The following is a 20588-nucleotide window of genomic DNA, read 5'->3' on the forward strand; positions in this document are numbered from 1 at the left end:
AAAATGGAAAAAGAAAAGTTGAGCAAGGTACACAGGATTTTTGATGGCTGATTAAAAAAAAGATTGTCAGGACTTTTTCTGAACTACCTCTGGGTGGACTAGAACTTCCAGGATTTTGGTTAGCAGCTAAGATGATTCACTCCATCTGTTGTTAGGTGCCCATGAATGGATTCTGACTCATGGCGACCCTGTGCCCAATAGAATAAAACACTGCTGGCCCCTGCAAAAAAAAAAAAAAAAAAGATCCAAACAACCCATTTTCTATTTTCTTTCCATACAGGCTCAATGTCCCAGGGTTTCATTTACTGACAAATAGAAAAAAAGAACAGTGGTTCTCAACCTTCTTAATTCTGCGACCCATTAATACAGTGCCTCAGGTTGTGATGACCCCGTGTGTGGGCGTATCTGCCTGTGGGCGGACCCACCTGGAGAGGGATAGAGGAACGATGTCTCGGTTTCTAAGACCATAGGAAATTTGGTCTTAGGCGACCCCTGTGAAGAGGTCGTGCGACTCCCAGAGGGGTCGCGACTCCCAGGTTGAAAACCTCTGTCTTAGAAGAAGGTGAACTAGAGATGGAAAAGAGTCCAGAGGAATAACAAAAATGTAAGCAGGCCCAAGACAAAAGAAACCAATTAGTATTAGACCTGCTACTTTATGTTTGGTTGGCAGATGGCGGGAGTTGGAGTTCTGTGGCCAGTGGAGCTTTTCAGACATGACATCATTTATGTCCTTAAAACTCTTCCGTGGATTGCTGTTATCTTTGGATAAAATCCAAACTCTGTTATGTGGCATAAAAGGCTCAAGTCCTGCCTCTGTCATTTGTTAGCTGTCCAGTGGGCACGTTATTTAAACCCTCTAAGCCACAGGAAAGGCCAGTCTCTGGAGAAGGACATCATGCTTGGTCAAGAAGGGGAGCGAAAGGGAGGAAGGCTGTCAACAGGATGATTGAAATAGTGCCTGCAAGCCTGGCTGAGCACAGGCCCACTGTGAGGAAGGCGCAGTGCTCCGCTCTGTTGTGCGCAGGGCCGTGAGGAGTCTGACACGACTGGATGGCCCCTAGCAACAAGAAGCCCTGGTTTTCTCATCATTAGATAAGATGACTACTAGTACCCTTCGTGGGTAGCTGTGACTTTAAATCAGACTAAACTGTTAGTCGTTACCGCCAGGCCTGTTGGCTCAGTACTTACTGAGAGCTAACTACTGTTATTAGTAATCTTAAATTGACTAATTACAGTCTTACTTGAAAATGGATTCCACTAGGAATGTCATTGTTAAAAAGAGTTAAAACTGTAGGTTTCAGCTATCTTAATTTTTTCATTTACTTTTTTCTGAATTTGTGTTAATATTCCTGGGTTTTTTTGAGAAACCATTCAACGTACTGGAGATATGTTTCCCTAGTGACAATGGAGACTAATTTATTTACTACGACCGGTTGTGAGGATAGCACAAGAGCAGGTAGAGTCCGGTGTGTTGTGCACAGGGTAGCACTGAGTGAGAACGGACTCTGTGGCCTCTGACAACAATTCATTGAGTGTAGAGCTCATGTTAATGAACTATTTGTAATTTACACGAATACCTGTGCATTTCCCTGCAGAGTTTCGTTTCCTCACCCAGATTAGGAACGAAAGACAGCAGCGTAAGTGATCAAAGCCCAAAGCCTGGAAAATTCCAACGAACCCGTGTCCCTGGAGCCGAGTCTCGTGATAGCATGGATTCTGAAGGTCGCGACCTTCTGTACAGGTAAGGGTGGTTTGGGACGTTTCACTCTGCAGGCCCTGGTTCTTTACGTCACAAGATGTTTTACAGTGTTTAATCACGGTGTCATTAATAATGCATCTGTCAAAACTTTTGGGGAAAGTTTCTTCCACCTTATTTACCAAATGGCATTTTCAATTCTGGCCAAGTCCTGTTGACACGTGCAATAAAGGTTAATATTCATTGTTGCTGATTTTCTCCTTTTCTAATAGAGTGCAACTTATGTCTTGTAGCATTGACGCATATAGATCTCAAAGATTCAAAGAAGCTGAACGCCCTTCAATAAAGCAGGTGATTGTTCGGAAGGAAGATGTTACTTCCAAATTGGACGAAAGGAAGAATGCCTTTCCTGGTAGGCAAGTTAACATCAAACAGAAGATGCAGGTATGCCCTTGTGTGGAGAGGGGATTCGATTGTTTCCTGTAGTAGACCAAGAGCTCTGAGCGCAGCGACCCCCCGGCCTTGCTCATCTCTGTACCCGGAGTGCCTCCAACAGTATCTGGCATGCAAGAGCTCTAGAAGTCACTCCCATTCCACTGAATTTCAGAAAGATCCTGTTTTCTGAAAATTGGAAGATTGCTTGATGCTGGTGAAGTATTTATTTTTTAAAAGGCCATAGACATATTTAAAGTATAATTATTAGTTGAATGGTGGCGAGGTCTGAAGTTTCTTTAGCTCTGTGTTGTTAGTTGCCCTTGGGTCAGTTCTGACTCCTGGCAGCCCTTGTCAGAGTAGAACTGCTCTCTGGTCTTCCAGGCTCTGACCTGTTGGAAACTGATCAGCAGGCCTGCCTTCCAAGGTGCATCTGAGTGGGTTTGAACTGCTAGTTTTGATTGTAGATGTTTTTTCCTTTTTCTTTTAAAGTCATTTTATTGGGGGATCTCACAGCGCTTATAACAATCCATACATCAATTGTATTGAGCATATTTGTACATATACTGCCATCATCATTTTCTTTTTTTTTTTGAATCATTTTATTGGGGGCTCATACAACTCTTATCACAATCCATACATACAACAATTATGTAAAGCACACTTGTACATTTATTGCCCTTATCAGTCTCAAAACATTTGCTCTCCACTTAAGCCCTTGACATCAGCTTCTCATTTTTACCCCCTCCCTCTCTGCTCCCCCCTCCCTCATGAACCCTTGATAATTTATAAATTATTATTTTGTTATATCTTATGCTGTCCAACGTCTCCCTTTACCCACTTTTCTGTTGTCCATCCCCCAGAGAGGAGGTTATATATAGATCCCTGTAATTGGTCTCCTCTTTCCTCTCTACCCTCCCTCCTCCATAGAGGTTCTTTTATGATAAGAAAAGCATTAAATCATATTTTTTAAAGACAGTGTATGAGGGGGTTTCAAAAAACTCCTTGGAATTTTTACGTGAACTTTTTGAAGCCCCCTTGTACATGTACCTTCAATTCAGATCATTCCTGTATCCACAGTCTACTGGCTAGTGCCCCAGTTATGCTTTTAGTAAATATAAATTGGAAATCCTTTCATAAGGAGGGATGCTTATAGCTTAACTATTCTCTTCATAGGATGTTGAATGGATTCAGTGCATAGTCAATGAAATTGACCTGAACAATGAGATTAATAGTTTTACTCTAGAAACTTTGGAAAGTATGGGATCGGATTAGTTAGAATGAAAATGAAAATGGTTGCTAAATATGTGTCTCCTCCCCACCCTGCACTGGTCTCTCTAGGACCTCAGTAATGAAATCAATTTGCAGCAAACGGTCATTTATCAAGCTAGCCAGGCGCTGAACTGCTGTGTTGATGAAGAGCATGGGAAAGGGTCACTCGAAGAGGCTGAAGCAGAAAGACTGCTTCTGATCGCAAGTATGTGCCGTGCACCGACGACGATCCCACACATTGTAAGCACAGAAAGTGCTCATTTCGTCTAGTGGATTCAGCAATTCCTCATTTTAAAGAAAAGGCTTCTTCTGATAATCTGTTCTGCTTGATCTAGTTTGGGTTTCTTGTACTTATGAGCTTATGAAAATTATATTAAAAATACAATGTAGTTTGCATGAAAGGTGAAGAGAAGCTGGAATACATTTGAAAAAGTTATAGTTGTGAAAATTATGTTACAAAATGTGTGTGTGTTTGTGTATTGAGAATATGGGACTTTGCTGTGTATGTGTGTTTGCTTCTGATGAGGCAGAGATTATACCATACATGACAACAGATCAAAAATTAAAACATATATTACATATAAAAATTAGGTAAACAGATGAGCAACCAAGCTTTACCATCTGTAGAGAGTCTTACATTTCTGTCTTTAGGCTTACGTACAGTAGTTAATTGGTGTGGTTTCTTAAGCTAGCTCTCATTTAGAAGCGGCTTCAGTCTTAACTGTTGGCATGCTTACTTGCATATCTTAAAGCTGAGAAGAGAGCACTTTTGATTGATGAACTGAATAAGCTGAAGAGCGAAGGACCTCAGCGGAAGAACAAGACCAGTCCCGTCTCCCAAAGTCAGTTCGTCGCGTCCACGGGGTCGGTTACTTTGTCAGAAATCCGCCTGCCTCTAAAAGCGGACTTTGTCTGTGGCACAGCTCAGAAACCAGGTATGATGACTGATCGTTGACGTCACTTGGAGATCATATTCTTCCTTATGGGTCTCACTAACTTGCAACTGTACAGGCTAGAGCCCTGCTGAGCATGCATAAAGATGCAAATCTTATGCTCTCTGGCCTTTATTTCCTTTAATCAAACTATGTGCGTAAAAGTAACTTAAGGGACATTTTATACTTAAGGTGACTGATATGCACTATAAGTAATGTGCATGGCTGTAATTGAGACTAAACCTGAAAAGCAAACCCATTGCTAATGAGTCAAGTCCAACTCATGGTGAACCTACATCGGGTTTCTGAGAATGTTGGTCTTTGTAAGAGCAGACAGACTAATCTAGGAATACTTGACTTTTTCCTAAGATTAACTATCATAAGACAGATCGTTGGTTTGGCTTTTTTCATTTATTAGTTTTATTGGTAGGAAATACTAGGGCATCTAAAAGAACTTTATTTTATTTTACTCAACTCCAGTTACTTTTCACTTCTATAGATAATTGTTCTGTGAATGTCTATAATTAAGTAGGGGCAAGGATTCTTATTCCTTTTGTCTTTCAATATTGAACAACTGCAGTAAACTTTTCTGAACGTTGTATCCTCTTTCAAATCATATGTAAGCACAGTAGGTATAGGAGAATGTTCCAGGAGCTGAAAAAGGGGGCAGGGTAAGTATAGCAAGGGTAATAAAGTGTCAATTGTATTGAATGTCAGAAGTGGAGGGTTTAGACTTGTTAGTTTTAGTTTTTTAGGGTCCTTTAAATTTTTTATTGTGTGGAAATCCTCTGAATCAAGGGGAAGGTAGAACTTACTGTTTGAGGATCAGAGAACGTAAAGAACGGAAGTCTTCGAAGTTGAACCAGGATTATAGAAGTTAGAGGCACCGTAGGCTCTATCCTCTTACTGTGGTCTGATTTGGTGGGATGGAGGGAGTAGGTAGGAATCTGCTGGTAATTTAACATGGACCTTAGATATGTGACTATTTAATATGATGGTGAAGAACTAGTTTATGATTTTATTAAAATTTATCTGAATAACTTTCACAGAAATACAGTACTTTAATCTTAGTTTTGAAATAAACTGAAATCCACCCATTTGAGGCGTATACTCTTAGCTAAAGCATTGGGTTCAATAGTTAAAATACAATGTTGGCAGGAATCGAGGCATGAGTGAAGTGGCCTGAGATAGTCTGGAATTTATTATTTAAATATTATTTACCTTTTAATAATATTTAAATAATATTTTATTTTAAATAATATTTAAATTTCTCGGTGATGATGATGGAAGTCCATGGAACCTACTTCTTACTTAGCCTTTTGTTTCTGGAAAATTGATTTATATAATTTTTAATGTAAGTCAGGTACAGTAATACTTTATTCATTTAGTCTTCCAGAATGCTGATTAGCAAAATCTGATTTTTCTTGTTTGCTAATTATATGATGGGATTAATTTCTTGCAGATGCGGCAAATTACTATTACTTAATTATACTAAAAGCCGGAGCTGAAAACATGGTAGCCACACCATTAGCCAGTACTTCAAACTCTCTTAATGGAGATGCTCTGATATTCACTACTATATTTACTCTGTAAGTAAATTAGTCTTCATTCAAAACCCCCTCCTTTTGAGAATTAATAGAATCTAAGCAATGCAGTTGAAATGTATAGTCTGAAAGGGCCCACTTTTCAGTATACACACATATACACTTAAAATGTGAACTGTTGAGCTTCCTTCCATATGTGCTTCAAATCACATTAATGTACTAATGAAAGAGCCACTTATATTTAGTGTCATAAACTTATTTTCATCTCAGAGTTAAATTCTGTTTGGAAAATATGACTTAAAATTTTTTTATTATGAGGTGGGTAAAGGTTTACAAAGAAGACCATACAATACTTTGTATACATTTTGTTTCATCTCATCCATTACCATCCCTCTCATGTACCCTCCCATATCCCACATCCTTGCTGTGTTTCCGGCTACCATTCCTAATCCTGTGATCTTTGTCCTTGGATGCTAAATACTGTCCTGATCCTGAATGGTGGATTATTCAAACGGGGGTGATTTCAGCGTCAGACATGAAAAGTGACCAAGGGCCATAATCTTGGGCATCTGACCAGTAAGCCTGGTCTCATGTTTGATTTTGAGCTTTGTTCCACTTTCCTTTGCCATTCCATCCAGGACCTTGTAGTGAGGCCCTTTCAGAGCAGTCTATGGTGGTAGCTGGGGACCATCGGGTTCTTCTTGTCTCAGGATTATGGAAACTAATTATGTGGTTCATTAGCCTAATTGCTTCCATGTCTCAGTTTTCATCAGTCTGGATGGGAAGTAACCGGTAGCTGCACCTTCCTGGTGGCGCCCAAGCTTTTAAAACCCCAGAAAAATGACCTTTCGTTTTTAAGGGACTTGGGTTGTGAAATACTGAGAAAAGTATTTCTGAATTTTATTACAGGATAATAGTTTATGATTATAGCGTTTAGTTAAAAATACAGTGAATTCTTTTACCCTCAGCATCTTGCAGTATTGTGTTATTTTTACTGACTTGAGATTTTTCTAAACATTTTTCTTTTTCTAGTCAAGATGTGTCCAATGACTTTGAAATTACTATTGAAGTTTACAGCTTGGTAAGGAGCTAATACTTTCTGAAACAATGTATTATTTTAGAATGTAATATTCTTAAAGATCTTCAGTTTTAACTAATCTTTCTTTTGGTTTGTGTGTAGGTACAAAAGAAAGATCCCTTAGGTCCTGACAAGAAGAAAAAGACGTCTAAGTCCAAGGTGAGAATGAAAGAAGCCAAATAAAAATGTTTTTATCAGAGACAACAGATGTCATTAGACGTATTTTAATTTACATATAGTTTTAATGATTGTGATATTGTTAGAGACACTTTTTATGCTTCAAACTTCTAGTTACTGCATTTCATAGATCAGGATCCTAAGCACAAACTTACAGGATCCTGAGTAATGTTCTTGAGGTACTCAGGCGTTGATTCTGTGTTCTCCACTGGACAGCCAACTCTTCTAGCCTAACCCTGCCCTCCAGGCTGTCCTGTGAACTTCCACTAAGTCCCCTTAGCCAGCACTGCAGAACAAAGAGAGGAACTGGGCAGGCACAGGGAGTAGAGTCTAGCTTGGTTTCCCAACTTCCCAGTCTGTGCTCTTTTGTCATCATTTATTAAAATGTGTTTCTTCAACCACAACAGCACAAAAGGACTGAGTGATATGTATTAAATTGTAATAACAGGTTAAGAATATTATTGTTCATTTTTTGATAATTGCCTTATATGAGGGACTGTCTTAAGGCTGACTGACTTTTAGCCCTGAGTCGCAGTGTTGAGTAAGAAATATACTGAGCTACAATTTCTTCTAGGCTATCACTCCAAAGCGACTCCTTACGTCTATCACCACCGTAAGTAGAGCTTTAAAAAAGGTAAAAAGTTTAGCTTCTTGAGAAATCTTGTAAATTGGTTAATCTTTTCTAAACTCTGATTCCGTAAATGGTATAGGGGCTGTATCTGACCTCTTCTGGCTTCCCTCGTGCCACAAGCCAGCGGCCAGACATACCTCCAGTCTCCATCTTTATTTACCCCAATCAGACACCAGCCTTTCCTCCCACACCCTCCACATTGTATGTTATGTTCGAGAATTCATTGGTCACATAGAACCCAAAAACAATACTCACAATTAAGAGGGTGTATTAAAGAGTTAGGAGATTATCACAAGTTGGGATCAGGGTACAGTAAGGGCACAGTCATTGATCCGTAGCAATACTTCTCCTTAGTCTCTGGTCCTCAGCCTCTCAGCCAGGCCCTTGGCCTCTGCCTTCCTGCACCAGGGAACCTGCCTGTTGCTTTGTCTCACAGTTCCACATCTCAGTGTTGCCCCGCTTGCACTGTCCCATAGTCTCTGTGCTTCTGCCACTTCAGACAGATCTGGAATATGCTCTTCCTAGGCTTTCTCTCTGCTCCTGCTTTAAAAGGGGGTGAGAAACCGGCCAATCCTCTTAATTAGTGTTATACATGCTCTATTTGCATAGTCCCACTCAAGCATTTGGTAGGAGTTATTGAGACAGGAGTAGAAAAGCCATGCTAAAGAAATTTCCCTCTACCATACTTAGCACCAAAAATCTTAGTGATGGGGCAGGAGAAGGGGTAACAAAATCCCTGACACTTGCTAGGGAAAAATGTTTTCTGAAATAAGGATTTGTAACAAAAAGAGGTTTATATCTAATATAGCTTACATTTCTTTTTCAAATCTTTTCTTTTTTTCTTTAGAAAAGCACCCTTCATTCTTCAGGTAAGTTAATTCTGAACTATTTGAAACTCTAGAATAAGGAAAATAACTGAGCATCGTGGTCCTTATAGAGATAGGCTAGCTTGATGGATGAATGTTTGTCTAGTCTCTTTTGAGATACTATTTTCTGTATGGTTTGTTAGTAACTTGTAAGATACTGGACAGAACAGCTTGCTGTCTGGCTGTGCCGTTTGTACTGTTATCAGATAATAAACTGTAATCGGCACATGCAGCCTCTAACAAACACCAACATATGAAACTCACTAACCAGTTGCCAGCAAGCCAGTTCTCTGACTCACAGTCATCTCATGTATAGTCACTGCACAATGCAGCCATTCACACTGTTCGTAATTTTGACTTGCTCTCCACATCATAAGGAGCTCTGATGGTCCAATGGCTAGTTGTTTGGCTGCTAACAGAAAGGTTGGTGATGCACAGTTACCTGCTGCTCCAGGGTAGAAAGATGTGGCAGTCCGTTTCCATAAAGATTTTCTTAAAACAGTTTCATGTTTTAACACCTACCCATATATCATACAACTCAATAGCTAGATATAAAATAAATGTAAAACAACAGTTTTCTCTCACTAGAAATATGTTAGAAGTTAAAAAAAATTTTCTTAACCCTGCTTAACAGGAAAATGGGACAGTTTTCTTTATGGCAATTTAATTATTTCTGATTGGAGTGCCTTTCCTGGGGTTGGAGGGAAGAATCGCTATTTCTAGTCCTGCATGCTGGCTGACCTCGCCTGCCCTTCTCCCCCACAGTTCTGGCGAGTCCAGGTGGTCTCAGTGCTGTGCGCACCAGCAACTTCGTCCTTGCTGGATCCCACACCCTGTCCCTGTCTTCAGTAGGGAGCACTAAGTTTGCTCTGGACAAGGTAATCCAGTGTTCGTTACAGGGGTGTGATGGGACCACCGTTGTTCATTTTAGCAACTCTAGACCAATGTCACAGTGCTTTCAAGGATTTTAATCTTTGGCTGAAAATGTTCTTTGGAATACAAGGAGACTTCAAAAAATTCATGGAAAAATCCATGATCTTTTCATTCCAGTGTCCCCTGAGATTTTTGAAGCTTTCTCTTGTACAGTTGAATGAGGCATGATGTTGAAAATATTTCTCCCTTGTATCTTAACTGAATTTTCAATGTAGTGAATGTTGGCTTACGTCTAAGTATCACTTCTAAGTGAAGTAGTATTACTTTTTACCTTTAGATGTTAAATTTACAGGTTTGAAGCATAACATCTTGCCCATTTGAACTTGTATTTATGAGCAATAGTTTATGGATCTTGTTTTCACTAGATTGATGTTCATCTTTTTGAAGCGTACTCATGAATTGGAGAGATTCTAGTGTTTAGGTCTGCATTATAACACTACCATGTGCTCCCCCACCCCCTACTGTGATTTGACTAACGTTTTCATGGACGCTTGGTAAGTAGACCCTCTCAGCGGAGCCAGGACTGGGCCGCTTTGTTTTTCTGGGTTGGCCCTGCTTTAGGAGAGGACGTCAGAAAGCGCATGGAAATGGAATTTAAAAGATCATGAAATTTTTCTATGGACGTTTTTGAAGGCCACCCAAATAATGCAGTGGTATTTTAAAACATTGTAAGAGATATCTGTTGTCAGAGACAAAGAAGAAATTGGGAGGCTTGGAGTCTATTTTTATTCTGCTAGAAATTTCCTCTTTAACTTGGAGCAAATCCACTTCATATTTCTGGGGTCCTGTTCTCATAGTATAGAGTATTAAATGAAAACAATCTTAATATTAAAATTCTATGAAATGTTTTTCTTTTTGCCGACTGACAAAAAAGCAGACTGTCCTTGAAATTTCCATGATTGTAATTGCATAAGTGTGTTGTAATATTTATAACATTAATTTTGAACAAACAAACCTATGTAACCTTTTACTTGTGATTTAGCTAGTTTTAACAATAGAGTGATTCTGGGTCTTTTTATTTTTTCTTTTCTTTTTTCTCTTTGTCTTTTATTTTGTGTGTTTTAGATAAATTATGATGTAAGAGAGCGAGAGCTACTGGGCTATTTGTTCCAGGAAAAGGTTGCCATCTTTTTTTTTGCTTTAACTAATGAGTTTAAAAATAACCGTTAATTTATGGCCCCACGTACTTGTTTTACTAACCACTCTTAAATCTCTTTGGTTCTTTTAACCCCCCAAGGACATTATGTACTGGTTCTTTCTCTGACCTCTTGGAGATGGGCGCTCTTTTCTCTCCTCAGTCTCACACCCCTCACAAGCTTCCTTTGGAAGTGTCCTTTTTCATGCACGTTTGGGAGCTGGGTTCGCTCTGACTTTCTTTATTCACTGTTAGAATTCTTTAAGACTCTGCAGTCGCTTCCGTAAGCACGTGGCTGCTAACTGAAAGGTCAGTTAGAAGAATTTTTTTAAAACTTAAAAAATGTCTTATTGTGGTTGAAATATATAACATTTGCCATTTCAACATGCGTACATGTACTGTTTAAGATTTTTACTATCTTTAGAAAGATTCATTGTAAGCATATTTTGGATATACAGTAATGGTAATCAACAAAATACAGTTGTTATTTTTTAAATTTTATTTTAACTTCTTAAAACAACATTTGTAATTTAGATAAACATAATCGGGAAGAATTATATTCTTTAATCAGTTGTCACATAGCTAATTCTATATGTAAAAGACTTAACCTGTGTAAGGAAAGATTTCAATTACGTATCTAATCTTTTAAAAACTTTGTTGGCTGTCATTTTATTTGAAAATATCGCCAAGTTGAAAGTATACTGTTTCCATTTTGTTAATAACGCTTGTTCAAATTATACTGCATGATTTAACGCAAATGTGAATCAGCTAAGTTAAATTTTAGTGTCTTGGACTCTAAAGGAGCCCTGGTGGTGCAGTGGTTACGAGCCGGGCTGCTAACTGCTGTTAATCGCGAGGGCAGCAGTTTGAAAAGAGCCTCTCCTCGGGAGAAAGCTGAGACTTTCAACTCCTGTAAAGAGCTAAAGTCTATTACTGAGTCAAATATAATACCATTTAGATGTAATAACTATCCCAAATGTGCTTTTGTGAGGAGTAAAAGGAAGCAAATATTTGTACTAGTATCTTGTAGGTGGTGTCTGAGAATATTTAAAATAATTAAGATATTTAAACGAGAAGTCCTGGTGGCATAGTGGTGACGGGTTGGGCTGGAACTGCAGTCAGTAGTCCGAAACCACCCGCAACTCCATGGGAGAAAGACGAGGCTTTCTACTCCCATCAAGGGTGACCGTCTCAGAACCTCAAAGGGCAGTTCTGCCTGTCCTATGGGGTTGCCATGGGTTGGCATCGACTTGATGGCGGTGAGTTTGGTTTGATGTTGTTTAAATTGGTGAGAACGATGTAAAGCCTTCCTGACTCGTACACTTTTACCTAGGATGTAGTCTTTATAGGAGCGGACCTCCAAGCCTTTTCTCCTAAGAGCTGCTGGTGGCTTCAGACCACCGGCCTTTCCATTGGGGTGGAACACGTCACCACCGTGCTACCACGTCTCCTCTGCCCTGTAAGGACACTGACTTAGACTCCCCTTCGCAGCAACAACAATACTCATGTAATACGCCTCTTTAATGTGCCCTGGGAGGAGACAAGCCATCTGTATCCCACCAGAGACGAGCAGCATAAGGGAATGTTTGCTTTTTTTTTTTTTTAACTGGTGTGTTGACCAAGGAGTTGATCTCTGAGATCTCTGAGGTAATTTTCGAATGAGGTTTACCAAGCTTGTTTGCTTTACAGATTTAGAGCAGTACTAGCAAAGGTTTAAGGTTTTCTGGACATAAAGGACATCTGACATAAAGGCTGACATTCTGGAATTTAAATTACAAATCTCATTGAGTTAGACTCTCAAACTTTCTCTTTGTGTAGGAAATCCAAACAACTGTACATTTTGGATTTATGCATAAAGGAGAATCCAAAGTTTACCCTTTAACTTAACAAAAAACACTTCTTAAGTATTTTTGTCTTCCGTGGACTAGGGATAATCAATTGGAATATTATTAGAGCAATTAATCAGAATTATGGGATTTTGGAGTTATGTGGGTTAAACCTTTAGCGGTTCAAACCCACCAGCCACTCTGAAGAAGGCGAGGCTGACTGCATGCTGTGTCCGTGGTGGCAGTAAGTGGGCAGTGATTCAGTGACAGTGGGTTTGGTTTTGCCTGATTTAGGTGGAGTGACTACCGTATATACTTGATTATAAGCTGACCCGAATGTCAGCTGAGGTACCTAATTTTGCCACAAAAACTGCATTAAAAATATGCTGAAAAACTTGGCTTATACCCGAGGATATATGGTAATTAGTTGTTCTGATTTAACTCTCTTAGGGCTGTGTGTTAGACAGGGTTCTCTAGAGAAACAAAACCAGAATGCTAATAATTTTATATATATTTATACAGTTAGATCGATATATAACATAAGAAATAAACAGTTAATTAAATTATAAACCAGTACAAATGGCTCAGTGCAACTCACTCCTGTGAGACAGTTGTGAGACACTGGCAGTCCTTTAAGTCTTGAGGACCGCCAGGTAGTCCTCTGTAGAGCAATTCAGGCTATCCGGGCACAGGTATCAAACAGCAAGGCAGGTCACCAACAGTCAACCCTGGGTACAAAAGAAATGCCTGATGCTGTACCATCCTCACAACTGCTGCTATGCTTGAGCCCCCTGGTGCAGCCACCGGGGCAGTCATCTTACTGAGGGTCTTGGGAAGCCTGAGGACCTTCTTCAGGGCCTGGTTCTTCCAGATAGCATGGCCAGAGAACATGAGACAAAGTCTTGCCATCTTGTCTTCTACGGAGCACTCTGGCTACTTCTCCCATACAGTTTGTTCACTCTTCTGGTAGCCCATGGTCTATTCAGTGTTCTTCTCAGTACCTTCATTCAGAGGCATCTATTCTTTGGTTCTTGTCTAGCTTTTGCTTGCATACTAGACAATTGAAAATACCATGCCGTGGGTCCAGGTACACCATGGTTCTCAAAAGGACATCCTTGATTTTCAATATTTTAAAGAGGTCTTTAGCAATGGATTTGCCTAATATTGTATGTCTTATTTTTTGACGCTGCTTCCGTGGACATTGGCTGTAGATGCAAGTACAATTATATTCCCAACAGCTTGAATCTTTTCTGTTTATCATAATTTTGCTCATTGTTAAGTTGGGAGGAATACTGTTTATGTTGAGGCATAATCCATACTGAAAGTATTGTCTTAAAGTTTCATCTGTAAGTGCTTGCAGTCCTCCTGGCTCTTTTTAGCAAGCACAGCTATGCCAGCTACATCTTGTAAGTCGCTGATGAGTCTTCTTCCAGTCCTGACGGGCAGCTCCTCAGATTATTTGTTCAGCATACAGCTTGAACAAGCACACATTTTCTGATGCTAAACAACCCAATAACACTTTGCTTGGTTTGAATGGCTGCCTTTTTGTGTATGTAAGGTTCAGCATGAGCACAGTTAAGTGTTCTAGAATTCCCAGTTATTACAATGCTATCAATAATTTGTTATACTCTACACAAGCAAATGCTTTGACAGTGAAATGTGGGTGATGTTTTAGCATCTTTCTGGTGTTCTTCCTTTAAGCCAAGATCCATCAGACATCACTAATAATATTCCTCATTTTATGTCCTTTTCTGAATCCATCTTGAAATTTTTGGAATTCCCTTTTGATGTACTACTACAACCATTCTTGAATCATTGCTAGCAAAACATGACTTGCATGTGTTATTTCTCTATAATTTCTGCATTCTGTTGTATCACCTTTTTTTATTAGTTGGGATTTAATACATGTACCATTCCATATTTCAATCACATCAAGCAGAATTGTACGATTGCTACCACAATCAGTTTCCAAACAGGCTTTTTCTTCCTGAACTCCTTGATATCATCTCCTTTTACCACCCCCATCCCTACCCCATCCCCCGCGAAACCCTTATTCTACTTGCTGTCCATAGGTTCATCAATCTTGGGTTTCATATACCGAAACACATAAAGACGTAACACAACTTCATGAGGGTGACCTCCACTAACATAACACCTCTGAGATACACTCTAATATGAATAAACAAAGACAAACCAAATCTACAGAAATGTTGAAAACCAGGTTAGGTCCAGCATGCATCAGAGGGGGGATCAACTGGCAAAGTTTTAACTGTTCAAGTCAGATTTATACCTTTGATCTTGTATACTTGTCTCCCCAATGCACTCTATCTAGTAACCACTGTCCTCCCAGCCCTCGCTTGTGGGTAAAGGAGATCGCTGGAAGCTTATTTCCTATGTAGTTCCCACAAATGAATCTTGGGCTCCCACTGTCATCCACCGCCTTCTGCACACAGGATTCTCACAACCTAGGCTCTGTTACTGATCCTTCCTTCACTTCAGGTGATAGGGAGTCCATCCTTTGATGACTGAGACTGATGATGGTGTGCTTCTTCCATGTGGACTTAGCTGGTATCTCGTTTGGATGGTTGCTTGTTTGGAGAGAAGACTTTAAGACCCCAGGTGCTTTAAAAAAATCATTTTATTGGGAGCTTTTATAGATAGAATAACATTCCATAGTTCGATCACATCAAGCATTATTGTACAATTGCTACCACATCAGTTTCAAAACATTCTCTTTCTTCTTGAACTCCTTGGTATCAGCTCCCCTTTGTCCTCTCCTTCCCCACCATGCCCCCATGACCCTTATTGATATTTTTTGCCCTATCTTACACCAGGGGTGTCAAACTGGCGTCCCCCGAGGTAATTTTTTGGTGGCCCATGATGCTCTGAACTAAATTGAAAATAGAAAAAAATGTTATGAAGAAAATAGCGCTTAGGGGAGATCGAGGCAATACTGTACACACAATTCTCTATTTACATTTTATTTCAGAGCATCCTGGGCCACAAGTAATTACCTCAGGGGCTGCATGTAGCCCGCGGACCGTCAGTTTGACACCCCCGTCTTACACCATTCAGTATATCCATTCACATACAATTCTGTTGTTTGTTCCCCTTGAGTGGGGTTATATAGTCAATGCTATGAGCTCCTCTCTTCCTGTACCCTCAGGAAACCGTTACTCATATTACTGTTTCTGAAGGGTGATCTATCTTGGCTTTCATGTATCCAATGATCTTAATTATACAAATGAGCATAAGCAAGTCTAACAAGATTAATGAGGTTAAACAAAAACCATACTAGTAAGAGGAGGAACTAGTAAGAGGATAGTTACGTGGTTCATGAGTGCTATACCGCACCCTGGATTTTTCATCCCTTCCATGTGACCCTGCTGAAAGGGACTGTCCAATTATCTTGCAGGTGGGTTTTGGGTCTTCACTACATCCATGCCTTCATATCCATTTGGTTGCTTTATTTTGAACTTATGATACCTCTTCCTGTCACAACACCTCATAATCATACAGGCTGGTATGCTTCTTCCATGTGGGCTTTGTTACTTCCCTGCTAGATGACCACTCATTTAACTACCAGCCTTTAAGACCCCCAGATGCTATATCTTTTAACAGCTGGGCACCATCAGCTTTCTTCACCACGTTCGCTTATGTACCCATTTTGCCCAGATGCTATTTTTTCTGATAGCTGGTCACCATCTAAATTCTTTGCCACTTTTTCCGAGAGCACCGTATCTTCTGTGTTCCCTTCCTGAGGGCTAATATCGAGCAGGGCTATGATGTAGGAACGAATTATTCTTTTTTTTTAAAACATTTTATTAGGGGCGCATACAACTGTTATCCCAATCCATACACACATCAATTGTGTAAAGCGCATTTGTACATCATTTCTCAGAAACGAATTATTCTTAAGTTGGAGCTGGGATTTAGTCCAAACCCAAAACCATTCCTGGATCTGTGTTTTTTTTTTAATTTGCTGTAACTTGGAAGTTTTATGTCATTTCATTTCATAGTTCAATCATATGAGACAGAATTGTACAATTGCTTCTATAATCAGTCTCCAAACATACTTTTCCTTCCTGGACTTCTTGACATCATCCCCCTCTAATCTCCCCAACCGCTCTATATCTGCCCTTTACCCTCCCCCCCACCCCCAAACCCTTCTAATATTTGCTTTCCCTATAACAGCGGTTCTCAACCTGTGGGTCATGATCCTTTGGGGGTCGAACGACCCTTTCACAGGGGCCACCCAATTCATAACAGTAGCAAAATTTTACAGTTATGAAGTAGCAACGAAAATAATTTTATGGTTGGGTGTCACCACGACATGAGGAACTGTATTAAAGGGTGGCAGGATTAGGAAGGTTGAGAACCACCGCCCTAAAAGCTCAACATCCCCATCTCACCGTTTCTTTGGGATGGGCACAAATACACAAAAGGTCTCTTCCATATAGTTGGCAGGCATCTGTCTTCTAAATTTCTTGGCTCAGGCTAGTGACTACTGCCAGTGCTCCATATGTGTGTTGCCAATTCAATGGTCACCAGGTCAGTACTTGTAGCCTTGTATTTTGCCGTGGCTTTCAGTGCAACTTAGAGATCTTCCTTGTGTACCATCAGTTCTTGATCGTATGATGCCTCCTGAAACCAACTCACCGACTGTGTACTCCTTCCTTTGATGCTTTTGTGTCACTTCAGTATTGGCAGCTCACGGCTTGAACAGTTTATTTAGTTCTTTCAGCACGGAAAGTGCCAAGCACACCTCCCTCTTTTGGTTTTCTAATTTGAGGTCACCGCACACTTCGTGGCACTACTTCACTTTGTCTTCTTGAGTTGCCCCTTGAAATCATCCGTTCAGCTCTTTCATGTCTGCAGGCCTTCCTTTCATGTTCGCTATCTGCACTCAAGTGTCAGTTTCTTTCCGACATTCATTTTGGTCTTTTCTTTTTAATGGCCTTTGAGTTTCTCTGTGTATGATGTTTTTGATGTCATCCCAGAACTCATGTGGTCTGTAGTCACTAGTGTTCAGTGCATTAGGTATGTTCTTGAAATGATTGCTAAAGTCAGGTGGAAAATAACTCTTGGTCATATCTTGGATGTCATGGATTTGTTACAATTTTCTTCAGCTTCAACTTTAACTTGCAAATGAGCAGTCCATGGTCTTTTCTCCAGGGGACCCTGACTTTTATGGCTGATTGAACTTTTCCATTGTCTCTTTCCCCATATGTAGTTGATCTGATTCCTTTGTATTCCATCTATCAGGAGGTCCATGTGTAAAGTCATCTCTTATTGAAATTATATCTCGTGTTGAAAGAAGTCTTTGCAATGAATAAGTTGCTGTTTTTGCAACGTTCTATCATACATTCCCCGTTTTTCCTTTCACAAGGCCATATTTTAAAAAAAAATCATTTTATTAGGGGCTCATACAACTCTTATCACAATCCATACACACATCAATTGTGTAAAGCACATTTGTACATTCATTGCCCTCATCATTCTCAAAACATTTCCTCTCCACTTAAGCCCCCGGCATTAGGTCCTCATTTTCCCTCTCCCTCCCTGCTCCCCCCTCCCTCATGAGCCCATAATAATTTATAAATTGTTATTTTGTCATATCTTGCCCTGTCCGATGTCTCCCTTCACCCACTTTTCGGTTGTCCGTCCCCCAGGGGACGGATTCCCTCTTTCCAACCCACTTTCCCTCTACCCTCCCAGTATCGCCACTTACACCACTGGTCCTGTAGGGCTCATCCGCCCTGGATTCCCTGTATTTCCAGTTCCTATCTGTACCAGTGTACATCCTCCGGTATAGCCAGACTTGCAAGGTAGAATTCGTGTCATGATAGTGGGAGCGGGGAGGAAACATTTAGGAACTAGAGGAAAGTTGTATTTTTCATCGTGGCTACATCTCACCCTGACTGGCTCGTCTCCTCCCCGAGACCCCTCTGCAAGGGGATCTCCAGTAAGGCCATATTTTTCAACTGCTGATCCTTCTCTTTTATTTCCAACTTTTGCATTGCAATCACCAGTCATTACCAATGCATATTGGTTTTATGTTTGATAATTTCAGACTCCATTAGTTGGTATAATTTTAAATACCCTCATCTTTGGGCTTAGTGATTTGTGTGTAAATTTGAATAATAGTCTTATAAACTGGGCTTCCTTATATGCATAAGGATATTATCCCTGACAACACAGTACTTCAGGGTTGGTCTTGAAATGTTTTTTTCATAATGTGATACCATGCATCCTGAATTGTCGTTCCCTGTAGAATAGCCCATGTGACTACCTGATTTGCTGTGGTCAGTGTCGGTCCATTTTGACTCATTTCACTCTATATGTGTTCCATTTAATTTTAGACAATTTTCTAGATGCATATTTCTTATATTCCATGTTCTGGTTATTAATGTTGCAACCATTTCTTCTCATTTGCCAGTGAGGCCCCTACAGCTTTGCTTCGTCCACGTCAGTAATATAGACTCTACTTTGAGGAGATAATTCTTCTCCATCATATTTTGAGTGTCTTCCAACTTGAGGGGCTCATCCTCTGACACTACATCAGCCAGTGTTCTACTGTTGCTAAGATTTTCAGTGACTGTTTTTATGAAATGGATAGACTCTTCTTCCTAGTCTGTTTGAGTCAGGAATCTCTGCTGAAAACTCTTTACTGTTGGTACCCTGCTGGCGTACACAGGTTAGGGACTTAATTTTCCAACATGTATTTTGGGAGCACACATTCAGTTCATAAGATCACCCCAAAGAAAATGTCAATATTCACTGAACAGAAACTATCACCTCTACTCCCTTTCCTCTTCCATCTTCTCTCCACTCCTGATAGCACTTCAATAGAATCATATAATCAACAAATCAGCTATGTTTGATTTTTACTTATATCACTTAGATTGTATGTAAGGTTTTCCCATGGCATAATACTTACGCGTATCAGAACTTCATCTCTTTGTGACTGAATAATAAGCCTTTGTGTGTGTATCTCATTTTCTGTCCCCACTCATCTGTTAATGGGCATGTAATTGTAGTGCTAGAAGCTGGTAACAGGACTAGAAAGCTGAAAGGAAAATGTAAGAAAGTAGCCTTTGGTCTAAACATCCCTACTTTGAAGGCAGCGGTTCTCAACCTGGGGGTCACGACCCCTTTGTGGGGGTTGAACAGCCCTTTCACAGGGGTCGCCCAATTCATAACAGTAGCAAAATTGCAATGATGAAGTAGCAACGAAAATAATTTTACGGTTGGGGGGGTCACCATAACACGAGGCACTGTATTAAAGGGTCGTGGCATCAGGAGGGTTGAGAATCACTGCTCTAAGGAGTCAGAGAAGAAACAACATTCCTAAGGTGTGGTATTTGTATACAGATGCCAGCCTACCTCAATAGCTCATAAAGGTTTATTCTTGTCCCTGCAAAGTTAATTTGCTGCTGGCAAGCCTGCTTCACTGCCCCAGGTAAGAAAGTGGCCCTGGGTCTGGCTCCTCTAGGAAGGGTACAGTCTCGACTAGAATTGGGTCTGTTTGTATTTGGTTTGCACAGGTCTTGGATGACTTTAAGGAAAACAGGATTTTCAGTTGTTTTCTTGTTGTTACTGTTGCAATGGGGCCTTTTGGGACCTTTTATATCCTAAAGAAGTTCCTTTCTGTGTGCCATACAAAATATACACACACACACTTTGGGGTAAGTTTAGTGGAGGAAAGGTACATATATCAGCCAGCGTTGGAAGTGAAGAGTCTTCACATTCTGACAGTTACGGAATCTGTCCAGAATCAGGCCATTCTAGACCCTCATATTTTGATCAAACAGTTCTTCAGGAAGATGACTTTCACTGCTAGATCTTAACATTAGCATCTCTTTCATGCACTTGTGTTGAATGTGGACCCTTATTACTGAACATATGTCTGGAAGTAATTTTTTTCTTATTAATAATTGGGAGTTAATACACATCATTCCATACTTTAAAAACAGAAAGCAGAATTGTACAATTGCAACCACAGTCAGTTTCTGAGCATTCTTTTTCTCCCTGGACTCTTTGACCTCATCTCCTTTTTACCCCCA

The 20588-nt window shown here is 40.1% G+C and overlaps 1 protein-coding gene across 6 annotated transcripts in view; it reads left to right on the top strand.

The window, feature by feature from the left end:
* ANLN (anillin actin binding protein) overlaps positions 1 to 20588 on the top strand; it is a 66934-nt gene that overhangs the window by 33259 nt on the left and 13087 nt on the right. For 3 of the 6 annotated variants that reach the window (XM_045286403.1, XM_045286404.1, XM_045286405.1), the window contains 10 exons: positions 1596 to 1741; positions 1990 to 2140; positions 3470 to 3605; positions 4153 to 4335; positions 5795 to 5921; positions 6909 to 6957; positions 7057 to 7113; positions 7706 to 7744; positions 8610 to 8631; positions 9394 to 9506. In XM_045286403.1, the coding sequence (XP_045142338.1) occupies positions 1596 to 1741; positions 1990 to 2140; positions 3470 to 3605; positions 4153 to 4335; positions 5795 to 5921; positions 6909 to 6957; positions 7057 to 7113; positions 7706 to 7744; positions 8610 to 8631; positions 9394 to 9506 (1023 nt within the window). Of the gene's footprint in view, positions 1 to 1595; positions 1742 to 1989; positions 2141 to 3469; positions 3606 to 4152; positions 4336 to 5794; positions 5922 to 6908; positions 6958 to 7056; positions 7114 to 7705; positions 7766 to 8609; positions 8632 to 9393; positions 9507 to 10626; positions 10681 to 20588 lie in introns of all 6 variants that reach the window. The other 3 variants (XM_045286400.1, XM_045286401.1, XM_045286402.1) reach the window with 3 other exon arrangements.

Source organism: Echinops telfairi, unplaced genomic scaffold, assembly GCF_000313985.2.
Source record: "Echinops telfairi isolate 266 unplaced genomic scaffold, ASM31398v2 ScPeMD7_7;HRSCAF=31, whole genome shotgun sequence".
NCBI lineage: Eukaryota > Metazoa > Chordata > Mammalia > Afrosoricida > Tenrecidae > Echinops > Echinops telfairi.